Source organism: Cavia porcellus, unplaced genomic scaffold (assembly GCF_034190915.1).
Source record: "Cavia porcellus strain 051 isolate PalLab524CR breed Dunkin Hartley unplaced genomic scaffold, mCavPor4.1 scaffold_3, whole genome shotgun sequence".
Taxonomy (NCBI): Eukaryota; Metazoa; Chordata; class Mammalia; order Rodentia; family Caviidae; genus Cavia; species Cavia porcellus.
In genome coordinates, this window is record NW_026947486.1 from 80,120,599 (window position 1) to 80,142,112 (window position 21,514).

General features: G+C 39.0%; 1 protein-coding gene across 6 annotated transcripts in view; it reads left to right on the forward strand.

Moving 5' to 3' along the window:
• The window catches only part of Lonrf3 (LON peptidase N-terminal domain and ring finger 3), a 39,453-nt gene extending 19,917 nt beyond the window's left edge, over window positions 1-19,536 (forward strand). For 3 of the 6 annotated variants that reach the window (XM_063246317.1, XM_063246321.1, XM_063246319.1), the window contains 6 exons: window positions 3,203-3,317; window positions 7,615-7,736; window positions 9,539-9,724; window positions 10,775-10,937; window positions 11,925-12,074; window positions 14,548-19,536. In XM_063246317.1, the coding sequence (XP_063102387.1) occupies window positions 3,203-3,317; window positions 7,615-7,736; window positions 9,539-9,724; window positions 10,775-10,937; window positions 11,925-12,074; window positions 14,548-14,703 (892 nt within the window). In that variant the 3' untranslated portion in view covers window positions 14,704-19,536. The remainder of the gene's footprint in view (window positions 1-3,202; window positions 3,318-7,614; window positions 7,737-9,538; window positions 9,725-10,774; window positions 10,938-11,924; window positions 12,075-14,547) is intronic. The other 3 variants (XM_063246318.1, XM_063246322.1, XM_063246320.1) reach the window with 1 other exon arrangement.
• The last annotated feature ends 1,978 nt before the right edge of the window (window positions 19,537-21,514 follow it).

The window sequence follows — 21,514 nt, forward strand, 5'->3', positions numbered from 1 at the left end:
CTTTTTCTTTTTTATGGGTACCGGGCATCAAACTCACGATTACCTGCTTGCAAGGCAGGCACTTATGCCGCTGAGCTAAATCCCCAGCCCCCACAATTATTTTTATAGTCTAATGCAACTCATTTTTGTGTACAATGTGACAAATGGATAAATTTCATCTCTCCTTATAGATAACCAGTGTAGCATTTACTGAGAATGCTACTTATGTGATTAAAAATATTTCTTGCCACCGCTACCCCTATTCCCTGCTTTAAAGTGCCTTATTTGTCATAAGTCAAAAGTCTATGTTTGAGTCTTTTCTTAGACCTTCTAGTCTATTCCACACTGCTATAATAAGTTTTAATAAGTTCTGTTGTCTGGTGGATGGTTAACTCCTTCCACATTGTTGCTCTTCAGATGTGTCTTGGTCCTTTGCATTAACATTTAACATTTACATTTAACATTAACATTTTGTTAATATGTTTATAAAGCACTTATGAAGTACCATAAAAATAAAGAAATAATCATTCAAATTTTTGTTGGAACTTGTTAGGTCTTCTTTACTTTCTTTCAGTGAGGTGTTTATATTTCCTAATAGAGATCTCACACCATTTTTATTAGATTTATTAGATTTCTGGGTACTTGCTTTTGGAAAGGAGTTGTAAATGTCATGGTAAAACTGTATTTTAAACATTATATTGTTGGCACTACATAGAACTACAACTGTGGTATGTGTATTTACCTAACAATCTTATTGACTCTGTTCTTACTTGTAACAGTCAATCGGTACATTCTTTTGTTTTCTAAACTCAGTATGCATCGTTACAACATTGTTAAATAATGACAGATTTGTCTCCTTCCTTTCCATTTCTCATATTTGTCTTCTTGCTTTAGTACACTGGTTAGGGCATCTAACATATGAAGGATTTTCTTTTTGAAAACTTACTTTTGGCCAATTTATTTGTTTATTTATTTATTTCGGTACAAGGATTGAACTCATGACCTTGCATTCGCAAGACAGGTGCTTATGCCACTGAGTTAAATCCCTAGCCTATTTCTTTGCCAATTCATTATTTTATTTGGTACCAGGGATCTAATTCACAACCTTGAGCTTGCCAAATAGATGCTTGTACTGCTGACCTAAACCATTGCCTTTTTAGCCAATTTAATAGGTAAAATTTATTAGTTCTGTTTGAAAAATTAACTAATTTTAAATAAATTGCAAAATTCAAAAAATACAAAGAGGTAGTTATATATAAGCTCTTTCTTTTATTCTGGAATTTCAAGGACATGATAAAACAAATGTCTCTTCCCTTGACTTTCTGAATCTGGGTTTACTGTGCAAATGTTTCAAAGATCCATGGGTGCCTGAAGACTAATACAGGAGGTTTGCCTATGCAGTTTGATTGGATTGTGTAATACAGTGATTCTCAAATTTGGATGCACATTAAAACAGAACAGGAGCTTTAAAAATCCTGATGCCTGTCCTGGACCCTAACCCTACTGATCTGGATCTCTGTAGGTGCATTCTTGTGCATCTGCAGTTTAAGAGACCCCCTCAGGTAATAAATAATGATGTGGTAAGAGGCAAGAGGAAACAATTGGGAGTGATAGGTGTGTATGTTCACTATCTTGATTGTGGTGATAGTTTCATGGGTGTGTGCATATATCAAAACTTATCAAATTGTATGCTTTAAGTCTAGCAGCATTCCTTAAGTATATAGTAAAGGTGTTAAAGAAATGCCCTCTGGTGTTTCTGATGCACACTAATAGTTGCAAATCATTGTGTAATACAAAGGCACATGAGTGGAGGTGAAAACTGGAGAGACTTTAATCTGTTAATGGTTGCATATACTTAGATAAGCACCTTCACCACCTCTGAATGTCAGTTTTATTCTAGTTGATAGATTCACATTTTTTCAAGAACTTTTGAACTCTGACATGTTGATTCTTATGCTCAGGACGGCAGTGTGGGCTAGGCCAGTGGTGCACCTCCTAGCCATATGAGGAGCTGTGTAGTTGCCCATTTCTTTTTCTCAATTGAACATTCTTTTTGTCTTTTTCCTTTTTATCGGTACCAGGGATCGAACTCACGACCGCCTGCTTACAAGGCAGGTGCTTATGCCGCTGAGCTAAATCCCCAGCCCCTCAACTGAACATTCTTGAGAGGTCAAAATAGATTGATGAGGTGTCTCTTCTTTCTGTGCTAGTCCTCTTAGTGACTGCTAGTCTCACTTCTTAATCATCACCATTAGTCTCACCCACTAGTCTTGCTCCAAGTGAACATTTCTTTCAGACAGGGTATTGCTGTCTAGTTCTGGGTGGCCTTGAACTCACTTTGTAGCCATGGCTAGCCTCGAACTTGCTGTGATCCTTATGCCTCAGCCTCCCGAGTGCTGGGATTACAGGCATCCTCCACTGTGCCCAGCTGAACCTTTCTTTATGCAAAGTAAACTCGTATATCTCTAAAGGTGCAGAACTGCTTTAATAAAGGGTCCTAAGACAGTTTTGAAAATATCCTACTCTTCCAAAGCAATTAAACTAGGGTCTAATTGAACTACAGTACGTGTATATATAAATACATAGTATATAAGTATGTATATCAACATTTATCTCTATGTACCTGCCACCTACCTATTTATCATCTATCTACCTATCTCAGTAAATGCATTAACAATATTACCCTGTGACCTCTAGGGAAATTATCTATCCATATAAAAGTTATTAGAGATGCAGTTTCAAGATTTTTCAGGTAATAAATGTTGCTTAAGTGAAAAAAGAAATGAAGGTTAGTCAAAAAGTCAAGCTTTTCTCATTTCCCATTATAATATGATGTAGGGGGTGTGTATTGTGTGTGTGTTTACATATACTCAGGTGAGCTAAATGTTTTTATATGGAATTGATTCACTCTGGGATTAACCTCTGTTTTTCTGGGATTAGAAAGGGAAAAATTTTGGGGTGCTCCAGAAGAAATAAACTAGAGCTAATATTGAAAAATTATCTACCTATAGCTTAAAGTTTAACAAATACATTACTTTTAATCTGGCTCAGAAATTAAAAGCAAGTGATTTTCTGACATGTAGAAATATCAGTGATTAAAAATTAAAAGAATCATTTACACATAGATTTTTCCAAATAGTTCTATGAAACTTTACTCATTAGTACTTCTGTTTTACTATTGGTCTTATTACAATTTTCTTTCATTCTGATTCCTGAATTTCAGATTATTCTATGAGCCAGTCACAACGCCTTGTGGGCACACCTTTTGCTTAAAATGCCTTGAAAGATGCCTGGATCACAATGCAAAATGTCCATTGTGCAAGGATGGTCTTTCCCAGGTAAACCAATATTTCTTTTTTAAGTTACTTTTTCTTGTTGAGACAGAATACCCAGCATCCAAAATTAGGGAAGAAAGGGTTTATTTACCTCACAGTTTGTGGTGGTTTCAGCCCATAATCAGCTACTCCAATGAAGGCAGAGGGACAGCAGTTCATGGCAGTGAAAGACAGCAAAAGCAACAAAACCAAAAAAGGAGGACCTCTTTCCCTGCCTTATATTGTATGCAGGCTACCTGCCCCAGGGTGGGTGTCATACCCATAATTCCAGCATTGGACCATGAATCAATTACAAACTCTAGAAGTCTGCCCTTATGACAACACGAGGCTTTGGGGAGACATGTAGACACAAACCGTAATAGTTGGTTTAACTGTAGAATTATATACTAAAGTTTAGGCTGGGGATATAGCGCAGTGATACAGTGTCTGCCTGGCAAGCACAGGGTCCTGAGTTGAATTCCTGGTACAAAAAAATTAAAGAGGATACTAAGTATTTAACTGATTCATAAACACTTCTGCAAAACAGTCCCTCAGGCCAACTGTCTATTTCCCCTGTCTTCTAACTAGCCCTCCCTTCAGAAAAATGAGGTAATATCTAGCTTTTCGTGAACTGTCAGTAATGAAATTGATTTGTTTTGGAAATATAAGTATTAAATAGATGATAAACATAGATTCTCATTTAGTAGCACCAGATACACTGTAATTCTGGGTGAATATTCATTCTTTTATTCTATGCTTTGAAGAAAGCAGCTCCCAGGACCCCTAAAAACCTTGCAGACCTTCCATGTGGTCCATATCTGTCTCAGTTACTTTTCTTGTTGCTGAGACAAAATATCTGGCATCTAAAGTTAAAGGAGGAAAAGTTTATTGTAGGTCACTTTGTAAAAGTTTCAGTTTATGATTGGCTGGCTCAAAGGCAGATGTGGCATGACAGAGGAGAAGCAGTTCATGGTAGGAAGAAGGCAGGAAGGCAGAAAAGTAACCAAGAAGCAGCAAATGGCAATGCCTGCCCTCTTTCTGTCCCTTATATTATATCCAGGCTACACACCCTTAGGGTGTATAGCACTCAAAACTCAAGGCTTTCATTATCCACACCCAGAATGATGCCAAACCAATCATTGGACTAATTTAATAATTACATACACTTTACCCCAGCATCACACACTCTGGATCTAGCCGCCTCTGAAAAGCCATACCTATGACTACAGGAAGCTTTAGGGGGACATCTAGACATAAATCATAACATTTTTCTGGTGGCCATCCCCAAAGATTCATGCACATCCCTTTATGCAAAAACGTGTAAGAATTGTCAAAATTTTAACAGTTTCAGCACTGTTGAAGTCCAAGTCTGAAGTCTCCTCTGAGAGTTAGGGCAAACTTAGCTGTGAGCCATTGTACAAATGAAAAGAAAGTTAAACACTTCCAAAATAAAATGGCACAAGATAAACATTCTCATTCCAAATAGGGGGATACAAAGGAATGGGACCAAAGCAAGTCTGAAATCCAGCAGGAGGAACATTAATTCTTGTAGTTCCATGTCCAGCATGTAAGGCAGTCTTTGTTAAGATGTAATGTCAAAGAGCTTGTGTGGCTCCATGCTTATGGCACTGCAGAAGGTTGTAGCTCCCAAAGTTTCTTTCTTGGGCTGTCTTTGCTTGCTCCTTGAAGCTCTTATCAGACAGTCTATGTTCCTGGCTTCTCTAACTGTCTGGGAACTCCACTGAGCCTTCAGCTTTACACTTACACCTTCACACACTGCCCCCTCAGGGGCACACTGCCTGGCCTCCCAGGTCCTCCTCTAAAATCTGGGTGGAAGCCTTCCTGACCCTATAACACTTACATTTTGCATGCATCTAAAACCAGTATCACATAGATAACACCAAGGTCTGTTGCCATCTTGAGCAGTAAGCAGGGTTCCCTTTCTCTTGACTGCAGGGGTCTAATACTTAGATTTCTGAGTACTCTGAACCCCAATTCCAAGGAATGAATTTTCTGGACCACAGCCATTCTGGATCATGGAGCTCTTATTTCAAAGCAAATTCTTTCACCTTTGCAATTTCTTGAGGCTGAAAATGCCATAGTCCTTCTCTTTCTTGGCAACCATGTTATCTCTGATTTATCTTTGCAGTCTGAAGCTTTATGAGAGCTTCTTTTATGGACAAATGCACAAATCTTTAAATAATTCTTCTGGGCTCTTTGCTCTTGATTCTTAAAATAAATCTGGCCAAAAGCCCCCAACAATAGCTATACCACCACCTCAATATTAGACTGCCTTGGAAGTTCTACAAGATTAATTAGTTCTCTAACTTTATTCTCAGTCTTAAGCAAAGTCTCTGGACATGAGTAAAATGCAGACAAATTTTCTACCAAAGTATAACACACATGATCTGGAGTCTAACAGCCAATGTAGTCCTTCACTTCTTTGCAACAGAAACCTCCTGAGCCTGATCGTTACAGGCAATATTTCTATCAGTCTTATGGTTTGAGCTCTGACCAGAATCTCTCAATAAGTAAGTTTAAGGCATTCAGGGTTTCTTCAGTCAACCTCTCCTAACGTTTCCAAACTCTTCCTGCGAGCCAGTTCCAAAGCCTTCTGAAGCATATGGTGAAGTACAATCACAGCAGTGACCCCACTTCTTGGTACCAAAATGTGTCCCACAAGCCAGTTCCCTATCTAACTACTCAGGAACCACTGTACTAGTTGGAAGACACTTGGTGGCTTGAAAAGCTCTGAGGGTCTAGATTCTCTAAAATTAATCATAGAGACTTCTACTTTCATTTTTCAAGTGAGCCTGATATAATTTCCTGTGGTAAAAGAAAGCCCAGGAATCTGTCTTGTTTTCCATCCTTTAGGGACTTGTGCACCATATTTACAATCAGTATTAATGTTCTGTGACTCTTATTATTCCTGAGCAGAAGTTAGAGGCTCAGGACTGTCTCTGTATTGCCCAGAGAAGTCACAGGTTAAGCTTTTCCTAAACTCTAACTTTCTCACTAAGGGAAATGAAATAAAATACAACTTTGAGCATATGTGTTTGGAGAAGGTCAAAGCCATCCCTTTCTCTAGAAAAATGAGTGATATTTGCTGACTTTGTTGCAGATGAGAAGCTCATGGCCCTTATATTTAAGTAATGTATCTGTTGTGATAACTGTATGAAGTTGAGATAAGCAGAAAGAAGGAAAGTCTACCCATATGTTCAGAAACTAAATGAAACCACTATTGACATTTTAGGATGTATTCTTCTTAGAGTTTTATTATTGCACCACCTTCTTCCCCAACACACACACACACACACACTGCAGGAACTGAGTAACACGGTTGTTTCTCCTGTAGCTACTAGTGGTGGCTTCTAAGATATGCAGAACACATATACTGTGTAGCCTAGTCTCAGGAGCTAGAAGATACTTTAATCTGTCTATTCACACAGGGTCACATTTACACCAATGTACACAAAGGTAAGTATTTCAATCATGTCCATTGCAGAATAGAGACTCCCTGTGCTGGGAAAGACAAAATTATCTGAAGTCAGCAGTTTTGTGTTCAGGAGCTCCCCCTGGTGGGTCTGTAGGGGTAGTTTTCACAGCAGTTCTCTAAAGTCAGTGATTTGATTGACACCTTCAAATTCTTCTACTTGCACATCCCTAAATATGCATGGGGTAGGGATGTTTGAGCAGAGAGTAATAGTCTGATTCTGCAGTTATGGTTTATGATATAATTTTGCTTGTACAGATGGCATATGAAAAATGTAAGTAGACAAAAACAGTCACCAGTATTTAGGTGTTCATGTGTTTTTAAACTAAAGTTAGAGTAAAATATACAGACTTGGGAATATCCATAATCCAAACATTGGGTGGAACGGGGTCAAGGAAGAGCAGGAAAGTCTCAGTGAATCTTGGCTTTTAGTTTCCCGAATCTTTTGACTTTAACATATTCCAAATAGAGACCGAAGAGCCAGGAAACAAAATAATCAGATAAAATAAAAAGGAGGATAATCTCTTTCTTGAACAACAAAATGGTACCAATTTCAGTGTTTTAGAAAAGCTGTGTGACTTTTAAAAATTCAACTCAGAATCTTTCTGTTAAAATATTGTTTTAATTATTAAGGTAATCAGTTACATTTTTAAAATTTAAAAACTAAGCCTTAACATTCAGAGATTTCATATGATATTATCACTGCTAAATTATGTGTCCAAATTGCTCCAACATGTAAGTCATTCGACTGCTTTACTGATTATATTAGAAGTCCTTTGTGTTTTTCTGATGACCGCATAGTATCTAATTGCCTTGTTCCCTACATAGTGCTTGGCATCAAGAAAATACAGCAAAAATGTAATAATGGAAGAGCTAATAGCTAAATTCCTTCCAGAAGAACTCAAGGAACGAAGGAGGCTTTACGAAGAGGAAATGGAAGAACTCTCTAAGTACGTATATGTATATTTCTGTTTTTGTTTTCATTCATACCAGCTCAAGGCAGATGAATGGACACAGTTCTTCCCAGCTCCTCATTCAGTGATACTGCATTGGTAGCTTGAAATTGGCTATAGTGAGAGTATTTACACCATGGAAATCAGCAAGAGCTACAAACTAGGGTTTACCTCTCCCCCAGAAAACAATTAACCATTTACCAGCGCACCACCGCACAAGCAAAGGTCAAACCACTGACCAAGATGCTTGTTGGCATGAATGACAGGATATTTCTGGCTCCTGAAAATTGGAATGGCTTGACCAGGAGAATTTATGACACGTCCAAATTGTCTGCAAATATATAGAAGGTTCTACAAGATTAAGAACTTAGATGTTAGGCCTGGGTTTGAGATACATATTGCAATCTGAGAACACTTCATGACCCGCCAGATCATTACACCTTTCTGAGTCTCAGTTTCCTCACCTGTAACTGGGAGATAACAACAGTTCTTACCCCGATGGACTTATGAAAAACCAGTGAGCTGGTACATGGTTAGCATTTCATAAATGGTAATGGTAATACTTGTATTGGTAATGGTAATACCTGTATGCGTGCACACATGAAAGGTGATGGCAGGGATTGTAACAGACCTGAGGCTCCAAGCTCTCTGCTTGCTCACCTGGCAGAACAAGCAGAAGCTGATCATCAGTTTCCGTCCCTCTGGCTGCTATCCCTCCCTCTCCTGCCCTCAGAGGAATTCTCACAGCATTACAAAGGTGCAGTCTTGATGGCAAATAGCTGTTCTGGTTTTATGCTTACCTTGTAGAGAAAAGTTCTAAACTGCCGCTAGTTTGTTCGAATGTGTCTCTCATTTTGAATAATGTTTTCTCCAAAAACTAGAAGTCTTTATTTTCTCATTGACTTATATTGGAACTACTCAATGCATCTTTATATTTCATTCTTATTCTCAAGTTACCATTGATCTAATTGAAATATCACTTAAGTAGCTCAAGTATCACTTAAAGTTTATTAATACATACTGGACTATACTAGGAGAATTTTTATTTAAAGAAATCCTGACCTTTTTGAGATTTGGGAAAACGATCTTATATCTCTTCATACACTTAGATGAAGATGTTTCTGCGTTTGATTTACTAGACAAATAAGGAGACAGGGACTCACAAGGACCTAGCACAAATAGGGGGTTCCTGGTGGGCTATGTGTCCAAGTCTGGGGGTACTTTTTGAAAGACAAATTCCTGTTTCCTAATTCAAGGGCTGACGTCATTATATTTGGGGCTGTGGTGGCCCAGGCATCAGGATTTAAGGGTCTCTGGTGACTGTGATGTACAGGAGCATTTGAGTATCACTTGTCTGGATTACTCTTGCCTGTTTCATGCTTGTGTCTCCTTCTGCCTGGGCTTGCTGTGCACATTTTCTGGGGGACTTTGAAAATTTGAAAAAGTTGTGAAGACCTTGTAGGGAATTTCTCACCACAACTCTGGAGAGCTGTGTGCATTTATACCATCAATATCCTTCCTTCTTCAATGAAGAAGTCATTTTGAGTGGAGAGGCGAAAGATATAAAAGAAAACATACAGCACAGCTATTGGCCACAATGCTAATGTACTAGAAAACTTTAGTCAGAGGACAGTGTCAGTCTCTGAGACCTCTGAGGCCTCAGGACCGATAATGAGACTCAGCCAGCAACATCAGTCGCATGACAGTTTTTTTCTTTCTAAGAGCTCCCTCCCTTTACTTGAGGGGACTACATGGTGATGTTTATTCAGCCTTTCTGTGCTTTGCTCCATTGCTTTTAGAGCCATCTCATTTGCTCTTCTTGACAGCTTAAATAAGAATGTGCCTATTTTTGTGTGTACCATGGCCTATCCAACGGTTCCTTGCCCCCTGCACATCTTTGAGCCTTGTTACCGCCTGATGATTCGGAGATGCATTGAGACAGGCACGAGACAGTTTGGCATGTGCCTTGGAGATCCTGTCAAAGGGTAAGCAAAGAGCCATGGGAATAAAGGGGCCTTGGGTAGAGAAGGCTTTTTGTCTTACTTTGAGGTACTCACAGAGATGGGGAGTTTACAAGGTTTAGCCAGCTCAAGAAAAAGACCACTTGTAAGGATCATAGGCCCTGTGGTGCCAAATTTACTGTGTGAGAGGCTGGCTATCTATGTAAAAGAAAGAGACAAATAATCTTTTGTTAAGCAGGTGGTGTATATTATAAAACTTGTTTTCTAGCAGTGTGGGCCCTGGTGTCAAACTGCTAAGCTCATATTCCAGCTCTAACTTTGTAATAAATTTGACTCTGGCAAAGTTACCTAACCTTCCTGCATCTATTTTCTTGTCTGATAAGAGAGTATAGGGATAGTGCTGACCACATTGTGTTTGCTTGTTGGGGGGGGGTTGATAAGTTAAGAATGCAAATAAAGCACTAAATGCAATTTCTGGCTGTCCAAGTCTATTTTGGGATACTGTAACGGAATACCATAGACTGAGTGATTTATAAATGATAGAAATTTATTTGTCCTCATTCTGGAAAGTTAGCAAGTCCAAGATCAAGGTGCTATGCATCTGATAGGAAGACTTCCAGTTGTTTTATAACATGGCAGAAGGGGAAACAGCAGAGGTAGAGAAAGGAGGACCAACCTCTCCTTTTATAATACATGCATATCTGCAAAACAGCATCAGTTCATTTTGAGGACAGCGTCCTCATGACCTAATCATTGCTTAATGGTTCCACCTCTTAACACTGTTACAATGGCAGTTACATTTCAGAATGGGTTTTGAGGGGGACAAACATTCAAACCATAGCCCTGACACAAACTATGTGCTCAATTAATGGTATCAGGTATACTACTACATTGAGATTTTTTTCATACACTGTGTAGGCACTTCCTTTTCTCAATAGTAGCTATAAACCCTGGGACAGGCAAATAGGCAGAAGTCCTTTGAGCTGTGCCACAGGGTTACATAAATGGCTGGGGTTCTGGCCTTGAGAAAACTTATAAAAGATCTACATTCTTGACTTTATTCTCAATAAACAGGTTTGCAGAATATGGCTGCATCCTAGAGATCAGAAATGTTCAGTTCTTTGCTGATGGTCGCTCAGTGGTTGATAGCATAGGCAAGAGACGCTTCAAGGTTCTCCATCAGGGCCAGCGGGATGGCTACAACACAGCCGACATTGAATACATTGAAGATCAAAAGGTGAGAGGGACCAGTGCCAAGAATCCCAAAGCCAGCCTCTCACTGTAACTTGCCTTAGAAAGATCATTGCAGGAAGATTTGTCAGAACTATTTGGGGTCTTGGGATTTCTCACCAAATTTCTGCAGCTGAATGCTGCTGGTCTGCTGTCTTGTTGCACAATGGCAGTGAAAACATCCATTGTCCTGGATCTTCCTGCTTAACTGCTGAGTGGCGGTCATGCTTTAGAAATGCTACCCTAGACCAACCCTGGGACCTGGGAAACTTAAGAGTTTTACCTCTACTCAGGAAACCAAGGGGTGTATCTGGAGTGGGGTCTACATGTGTGTATTTTATTCATCGATTATTTTGATTATATTTTCAAACATAGGTCTTTTGATATCATTGTAGATGCATACATGCATTTGTATTTTTAAATGCACAACTTGACTAGGAGTCCTTTCTCTAAAGTATAATCATCCATCACCTCCCAAAACAGAAAGACATGTCCAGTTAATCCTTGGTTTTCTGAGATGATGGATAGAATAAGAGGTCAATAATCCCATGTTCATTTATATTTACATTCACTGAGTCATATATTAATAAATATTTGATTAACCCCCAAATCTGTTTGACTTTGAAGATAGTTACACACTGAGACCTAGATACATTCATGTATCTCTTTCCAGTGAACAATGGGAAAATAGATATAAACATGAATATGACAGTGGCATAAATCATCATCACCTGCTTTAACACATGCCTTCTCCCAGGCCTGTTTGAGTCTCTGGCTTTCTGTGTATCTTCCTGTTTCAGCTACTCTAGCCAGTCAAACTCTTCACCTTCCTCGCCCTCAACCATGTTTATACAGAGCCCAGCACCTAGCTGTGGAGTGTTTGATAGCTCACCTATGAGGCAACTAGGATGCTGAAAGGGAGTCAGGTGTTAAAAGTAGCACTGCCAGGCATGAGAATATGCAGAATATTTCAATTCCTCTGTGATACTTTCAGGTTCAGGGAGAAGACTGTGCCGAGCTCATGGGATTACATAACTGTGTCTATGAGCAAGCATCATCATGGTTTCACTCGCTCAAATCATCTCTGAAGACTCGAATTCTCAATCACTTTGGTCCAATGCCAGAGAAAGATGCTGATCCTCAGGTATATAAAATGTCTCTTTATTTTGGGTTGCTTCACCAGATAGGAGTCCTAAAATTTGTGAGTATATGGGTGTGTGGTTTTTATTTAGTAAAGAAATGCAGAGAGGAAGGTGGAGCCAAAGAGGTATTGTTCAACTGGTCAATGAGCATCATAGGTAAAAACAAAAGGATCCTTAATTAGAACTGGTGTAACTGAAGGAAGGTGGGAACTTGGATCCAAGGCAGATGTTGAGAAAGAAGCAAGATGAGGGAGTGGAACATAGGCATCATAAGCAGAAGAATCTTCAATAGGAGTCCACATTCACACCATAGTAACATTAGGGTTATAAGATGTGTGCAGGAGCTAATCGGAAGGCCCAGGTATGCTACAACTGCAAGGTTGGCCACAGAAACTTGTCATGCTTATACTCATCCAGCTCAGCCTTCGAAGTCTAGATCCTCGCTGTTGTCTGCATCAGGACTGAACAGGTCCTGAGAAAACTGATCCCATCTTTAAATTTACCGTTGGCCGAACTGTCTCAGACAATAGTTCACTGGGTTTCACTGGATAGATCTTCTTCCTTGAGGAATAGGTCCATATGTGAGATCAAGCTGCAGTCACAAGATTTCTAAGAAAGTGGAGAGAGTTACATGTTGTCAATCTTTACTTGATTGGTATACTTTCAGAGAACGCCAGCTTTGGAAAGAATTCCTCCCTAGGATAAGGCTGGAAATATCCTGAAACTTCCTTGCTGCTGCCATTTCCCATACTCTGAGCTGGCTCTCCCACAGTATCACTCCTGTGCCCTCTTTGATTCTTAGGCTCATTCCTGACTGTCAAAATAGATAAATATGAATCTGTTATATTCTGGCTTTTCTGCTAATAGATTGGTTTTGCTTACCTTTCTAATAACATGACCTTGGGCAAATCCCTTCCCTCTTCTCACCTTTTCCTTAAAATGAGAGAAGTAGATAAAGAAATCTGTAAAGTCCCCTCTTTTTCTTGTATCTTGAGTCTTCAGATCACCTAACTCACCCCTAAAGTGCAGAAATGTCTTGCTCTTCTGTAGGCCACGGATGTGGCCCCTCTCTTCCTATGCAAAAGCATTACGACATTTGAAGGGAGAAAGACCAGCGAGCACTTCCCACTGACCAAGCTCCTGGCTCTGGGCCATGGTGACTCAGGACTACATCATAGCTCTGAGCAAGCTCATGATCAAGCTTAATGTTCCTCTTTACCTGCTGGCAAGTATTCTCCCCATGAGGCAAGACAGAGATCAGCAATGCTAACCGCATCTTCCACAGGAGAAAACACAGATGTCTCACTGTGATTCATAAGGGCTTAGTGATAGGGCAAGCCAAAATCTTGGGTTTCATTTCCTTTCTTGTTAGTTTGTTATCATGTAGTTCTGGTGATGGCTGCACCAGAAAAAAAAATACAGAAACAAAAATTGAAACCAATATGATCTGCTATGGCCAAAGCTACAGCCCCAGCAGGTCCATGAATAAAAGTATTCCCCCCTGCTTGCCTCAGGGGGAAATTTATTAGAAACCACTACATATATTAAGTATCTTTGTTGATGATCCTGGAAAAGTTCAGAATGTCAATCTGTATCCAGAAATGATCGAGGTGTCAGAATGTGTTACAGATTGCAGTGAAAGACAAAAAGGAATCAGATGAAGCTAAGAGACACAAAAAACAAAGAAAGCAATGAGATTTGAGGGGAATCAGTGGAACCAGTTTGGAGCCAAATAATCCTAAATATAGGGGGTTCGGGTACAGCATGGTTGTCTCCTTAAGTCAGCTTTCTGAAAGTTGTGGGAAGCAAACTCATTTCAGTTTTAGTAAGAAATAAATCATCAATGTCTAAAATGTATGCTCAGGAAGTTAATTTCAAATAGAATCTTGGCAAAGGATTTATATGGGATGAGAAGCCTCTTTAAGGGAAACCTGGGTGCTAGAACATGTTTTCTAATTGGAAATTCTACAATGTGAGGCTGCCGTTCTTTGAGACTGTAAATCACAGCTCATGGATGCAGAGAAGAAGGTAGCAGAGGGTCTGCCATAGTGCTCTGGTATATCTGGACTATTGCTTTCAGCCAGAATAAGGCAATGAAGGGAGGGGAGGTAGGAAGTATGCAAAGCCCGAGGAGTCATGGCAATTAAAGGCCTGCAGAAGCAAAGGATACACACTGCTCTCCTAGAGCAGACCCAAAAATTACACAGATCTCAAATTCCCTTTACATCTCAGTCAAAACTTTGTGTTATGGCCTCACCTTGCTGCAAGGAGGCTGAGAAATAAAGTGCCCTTCCCCACCTCCTATGGCAATATGCTCGCTAAAATAAAGGAGAAATAGGTATAGAGGCAATTATCAGTCTATACCACAAATCGGAGCAGTTACATCTGGGATATTTACTTCAAGCATTTGGAAATCTGCAGACTGCTATGCCTTGCATGGGAATAGGATGAACTCATTGTGTTTCTCTGTTGCAGATTAACCCGAATGGCCCAGCCTGGTGCTGGTGGACATTAGCTGTTCTTCCCTTGGAAAGTCGAGCTCAGCTCCCGTTTCTTGCAATGAGGTCCTTAAAGGATAGACTGAATGGTATTCGGCGAGTCCTGGCTTTTATATCCCGAAACCAGAACTAGTGAAAGTGGATTGCTGAAGAGAAGCGCTCACCCTCCCTGCTCTTTGGGGAGGAGACCTGCTTGTAAATATATCTAATTGCAATAACATCTTAACAGAAGAGGTTATCAAACAGAGGTGTGTTTCCCTACTCTTGATCACACAGAGAAATCAAGTAGAAAGACCAAATGAATGTGACCTGTTTGAAACTTTCTGTCTTAAGATGCTTTTTGAGATGCTGCACAACTACATAAACTGCAGAGGTGTTTAAGAGCCCAGGAAAAAATGATTTTACCATAATATTTTATGGAAGTTTAACATGATTTTGCTTTAGTTTTTCTTTCTTCCATAGGTGAATGACCGTATGGCTGAAATGTGAAGCAAAGATACTAATAATGTTGCTGCATTATTTAACTGACTTGAGTTGTCATTCCAAATGGTTCAGGTTTTATAGAGCATTGTGTAAAATAATGTTCATACTTCTGTTTAATAATTTATTTTTTGCACTACTGTATCCTTTTTTCTACATGTATGTTTGTAACTATTTAAGTGCACATTGCTGAAAAGTCCATTGTTTTATTTATTGATGTGGTTTACCATGTACCTAGGGGGAATTACTGTACTAGAAATGTACAATTTTTGCTTCCAAAACTTTACTATTTTGATCCCAGTTCTTGAACCGTTTCCCCATCTATCCTAGTAGAAGTTTAAAAAGGACTTCAGAATGATGCTAAGATCATCCATCTTAACAGATTCTACCTTTCCAGTTTTAATTAAATAACATGAAATACTTTAATGATTTGGCATAGATTGTGGTACATGCCAAGGTAAAGTAAAAGAATCCAATTGAATGTCTTTAATACAACATATTATGGGCATTTGGGGTAGAAGGGATGGCTTTCAAAAGTATAGCAGCTCACAGCTATTCCTAGCTTGCCTGTACACCCCACCTCTTCTCAGTGTTCTGAGAATGAAGACCTCTGCTGAAACACTCTATGAAGGACTATTTGTTATTAAAAGTGTAAAGAAGCCAGATAGGTGGAAGCCTTTAAAAATACAGTATTTTAAAACAACCAGACAATCTATGGTTTTATCAAAACACTGCCTTTCATTCTAATTTCCAAGAGGCCAAAGATTTCAATATGGGGGAAGAAAAAAGAAGTAAAACTAAGCATTACTTTGCTTGCCTAGTGGTAGCTGACTCCTTTCATGTCCAAAAAATCTGAAAAATACTACGAGTATAGAAGAGTCATAATGTCAGAGTGGAAAGACAGGTGCAGGAAGAAGTGAGTTGTTGTGTTTGTATCTTCATGTAGATTGCCCTCCCCTGTGTGATTCTGGACAGGTGCGCTATTCACTGGAAGCCAGCATACTCCGTTAAAGTGAGAGAGTCATGCTTCAAGTAATTATCATTAGTCCTTGACTTATGAATGAGTTCTGCTCCAGGAGAATTTTTCAGAAGTTGGATTCATTGAAGTGATGAGGTCAATGAAGTGAGTCTTATACAGCATACCTGTCAAAGTTCACAACTTAAATATTTGTAAGCTTCTGTACTATCACCAGTGGTTAGAAACAGGATGGGCAAATGAGATGATCCAGATAATATTTAAGAGACTTGTGTAAGCAGAAACCAAACTATCTTCTCACTTATTAGTGGATGCTGTGTTGGCAGAGCATTATATTAACAGGTTTGATGCTTGTAGTAGACTGGGCTGGAGAAGAATGCAAGTATGGTACAGGGAGTGGAAGGACCTGTTTGTCCGGGAAAACTCTACAAGGCTCACAGTACAGGAAATTAGTGCACATTCTCTCGTGCCAACCATGTGTGCATCTTCTTGGTGCAGCAGTTTCTTATTCTGTAGTGTAAAAACAACAAAGAAAATGTTACAATCTTCTCTATTGACTAAATGTGTTGCTTTGATAAGTGGTTTAATTTTGGCTGAGCCAGTTTCCTCAATGAAATGGCAGTGCTAAATATTGCATATGGGATTGTCATGAAAATTGAATGAAATATAGTTGAAATCACTTAACATGGCAGCCTGACTAGAGGAGATAGTCAACAAATCAGAACTATTATTTCATTGGCCCTAGTTACAGAATATACTCAAAATTCATATTTGCATAAAACGTTGACTGAACATGCAGTAAACACTTGCAACCCCTTTAATTTGGTTGAGGGAATCTGCACCACTAATTTTTGACCATAACTTAATGGTTTATAGGTGATTCCTTTTGGGATGAATTCTGTTTGGGAAAATGTAGAGACTGGAGAACAAATGAGGGTCAGAGGTAGGGACTACTATGCCAACAAATATTGTCCTAGTTTAATAACTGCTAAAAAGCAGTGTTGCTTGGAAATATAACATCTCTGATAGAATAGAACCCTTAAGTTCTAGCTATATTAGGATAACAAATTCATCACTCTCAGTTCTCCAAAATATATTGATAATCTCACCTATACCAGGATGATTGAATTTCATGATCTATGACTTTTGTGTTTAGTTCATAAATGGTGAACTGTATCTCTTTATGCTTCCCAAAGTAGCAGACTAAAAACATGTATTGGGAGCCTACCATGTACAAGATATGAAGCCACATTATCTCTCATACCTGAGTTTATTAAATCATTTCTTTTTTAGAGTGTAGTTATTCCTATATAATAGATGAGAAAACGGAGGCTCAGCATTAATGAATAATTTTCCCGGGTAACATGGTCATGTAATAAATAGCCAAGCTTGATTTTAAATGCATTACTTTGCAGGTTTTAAAAAGTATAAAATAGTTTGTGTTACACATAGTTTTATTTAACAGACATGGCAGTTGAATCACAAAAGAGGCCTAAGCTCCCAATGGGAAGATGCAGATAAATAAAATTCACTTATCCAGCACATCTCTACTAAGTCAAAAAGGAAGTTTTATTTCTTAGTAAATTTTTGTATCATAGAATTCCCCCTGATAGGGGAGCAGTCCACTCCAGAACATGTAGGTCTCTGTTAAGCAGAACTGCACTTTACTCTCAGTGGTCTAGAGACATAGTCTGGTTGTTTTACCGTAAGTTTCTATAATGGTGGGAGGCATGCTAAACCTTGACTATCTTTGGGTTGTACTTGAACAGAATCTTCGATTGGACTTGACTATTTTTACCACTTGTAATGGTTTTGCTGCCCAGCTTGAAAATGAAAGAAGAGTATAGAGAGAAAAGACCTAAGTCTAAATCTAGGCTAGAATGACAAGACTTCCCCCTTGGTAGATAGTGCCACTTATTGGATTGGTTTCCCTGTTTGTTGTGACTGACTCAGTATTTTCCTGGTAGATTATTCTCTCTCTCTCTCTCTCTCTCTCTCTCTCTCTCTCTCTCTCTCTCTCTCCCTCTCTCTCTTTGTGTGTGTGTGTGCATGCATGTATACCCACATACATATACCAAGTTGCAAACAACATCATGCCTTTCTACTTTGTATCACACTACTGCTGCTAGCTAATAACCAGCAAAATGTAGTAAATAAAAAAATGAAGAAGATTAATTTTCTATAGACAACTTGGAGACATTAGGGCATGCCCCTGATTTAGGGGAGCACAGAAATGACTATTTCAGCAGCTAGCCTGTTTTGAAGGCCAACTGCTTCTAGCCCAGTGCTGCCTCAGCACCAGGGTCAAATCAAGTCATTGCACGCATGGCGCTTCCAGCTCTGCCTGTGGAGCTGAGCCGGGCTCAGAAAAATCCCCTGTGACTGGCCATGGGAGCAGCAGAGCTCCTGAAGTCGATTCACAGCACCCAGAGGTCTCTTACTATCAACAGATTGCATACTGTTGATGGACTGCAATCCATTGGGGACTGTGTCGCCCCTGCCAACTCCATTACCAACGTGAACATTTTGTTCAGAACCTCCTTGAGTTCCCAGCTTGTTGACTTTGCATCCATTTCTGCTCACCAAGGCAGAATCATAGTAGAAACATATAACAAATATGGCAGTGAAAGACAACCCAAGTATTGGTAAAGGGCCATTCTTAGCCTACTCTTGGGCCTGATGACAGAGATTTTAGTTCATGAGTAAAGGCAGTTCTGAAAAGCAGCCAGCTATATGGACTCCACTTTGTCCCCCTTCCTAAGTGCTAAGAGAAGGAAGGTATAGGAATCATGTAAAATGTACACATTTAATCCATTTTAGAGTGATAACTCCACTTATCAGTTTAACTATTTAATAATCTGGGTTATGTGCATCCAGATGTGAGATGAAGAGATTTTCACTTAAAAGTGGATATTTTTCAAACATGTTAAATTAACCTCCAGAGAGAAGTGCCTGTAATTTCTGTTCCTGGTGTCACTTTAAAGCTTTGCTATTCATGACTCTGTAGCTATTTTAAAAACTTTTCGCAGCAAATGTGATTAAATGAAGTTTACAAAGCAACACTGTAGCTTATGCATCATTTTAAAAGTTGATTAACATTCATTTATTGTTAAAGCAATGACAATAAACAACAATGAAATAAAAAGAGCAAATAGCTTAACATGGCTTATTTTAGGTAAACTAGTTTTGTCATTGTATGCAATTCTAAGTAATGCCAGAATTAAAATGTCAAACAAGCTACTTAAACAGTGGCAGCTGTGGACGTGTGCTTGTTTTCCATTTGTTTGTCAAGTAGTAATTTGACTCTTGCACTGTAATGAAGGGAAATTAAGATATTGCTCCCCTATATTGCTATTCAACTACCTCTACATGCTTTATTTCTTTTTAGGGGTTCCCTTCCAAGTCTGTATAAAAAAAGTTTCAGCTCATCTATGTTGTAATAGCAATGTAATATAGACACAGTCTTTGTGAAAGTTGTTTGTTCATTAATAAAAGTTTCCTATTGTCTCACTTTGTATACAGCAAAACTGTAATCATACCTTAGGAAAAGAACTACCTAGATTTATTATCACTTTGTTGGAAGCCAAATAGAAAGGAGAGATATGTGAGAATGTATTTTGTTCTTGTTGCTACTGGTTATAATACATTTGATTTGAAGATCCATTTAGAATCTGGAGGTGTAACTTAGTGGTAGAGTGTTTGCATAACATGTGCAAGAATATGGGTTCTATCCAGGCTCAGTGGCTCATGCCTGTAACCCCATCACTCACGAGGCTGAGGCAGGAGGATCATTGTGAGTTTGAGACCAGACTAGGCGCAAAGTGAATTCAATGCCAGCTCAAACTGCACAGCAAGATCCTGACTTAACAAAACACACACACACACACACACACACACACACACCACAAAACAAACAAGCAAAAAAAAAAACCCTTGTGTTCCATGCACAGCACTGCAAAAAAAAAAAAAAAGAAAAATTCCTTTAAGGAAATAGACCTATGCTGACAGCAAATTCATATGCGTGTGGCAGTGACGCAGGTTTGAATGCATTCACATGACTGGTGTGTTCTGAAACACTGGTCCTAAGTTAGGGGTTTTTTCCTTTAAAAACACTAGAAAAGTTTGCTTTTTAAAAATTTTGTTGAAGTTTTTTGTTCACTAATGTACCCCTAGTTTATTTGTAAATCCAAGCATCACTACATGATATTTCCTTAAAGCAGAGTACACTACCTATGGTTTTCTTTAGCATTATAAAATGTTCAAAAAAGCAACATACATGTTTTTATTTTAATTAGATAATTTACCAACACCAGCCTAACGCTAAGGCCCAGAGCATGTATGTTTTTCTTGCACTGCTGGAGACTAAGCCTGGGGCCTTGTGTGTTCCAGACTAGCAAGCTATTGTCCCCATCCCACCATGATCCCTTTTGGCAGAAAATTTATTAAACTGATTGGGACAATTAGTGATACTGACCAAACAAGAGAACTTAAGAAGCATCTTCTGTTCTCTACCATACCAATTTTTGGGCTGTGCCATTGATGATTTTATACATGCTCTATTTTTAACACTGTCTTGGTTACTTTTCTCTCATTGTTGAAACAAAATACCTCATGCCCAAAATGAAGGAAAGAAAGGTTTATTTAGCTTACAGTTTTTGGAGGTTTCAGTCCATACTTAGCTGGCTCCAAAGCAGGTTGGCATGGCTGAGGGGCAGCCATTCATGCCAGCCACAGAGTGAAAGGGCAAAAGGGGAAAGCATACCTCTTCCCTTTCCCTATATTGTATGTTGACTCCCTGCCTCTGGGTGGGTGCAGCCCTCATACCACCAATCACAGCACTAGACAAGGAACCATTCACAAATGTTAGACTCGACCTCAGCCATGATTTCATGAGGCTTGGCGGACCACTCAAATATAAACCATAACAAATGTATGTAAAAATAGAGGGGAAAGACATGAAAATGAGGTAATTTAAAAATGAAATAGGGGCTGGGGATTTAGCTCTGTGGTGTAAGTGCTTTCCTGGCAAGTGCAAGGTCATGAGTTTGATCCCTAGTACCAAAAATAAAGTGATAGCCTAGGTATAGTACCACATTCCTGTAATTTTAGGTATTTGAGGATGAGGAAGGAGGATCCCAAGTTTAAGTTGCCCTGGGCAACTTAGTGAATCACTTGGAGGTAAAAAGCATTGAAAATAAAAATGAAGATAGAGCTTTTCGGCCATAGCTCAGTGGTATAGCACTGCCTGGAAAATTTGATTCCTGGTATCAAAAAAGAAAAATGCCCCCCCAAAAGATCCGTAAAATAGTTTTTACAAATGAGAAGGGAATTGAGAGTTGGAAAGAGCAGGAAGGGATGGGAAAGGTAGGGGATGAAAAAAGAATTACGGTGTGTTACGTACATGTTACCAACTCCCCATCAGAAATATAATCATTATGTACTAGCATGTATGTGTACTAATAAAAATATCCTAGTTAAAGCAGAAAGA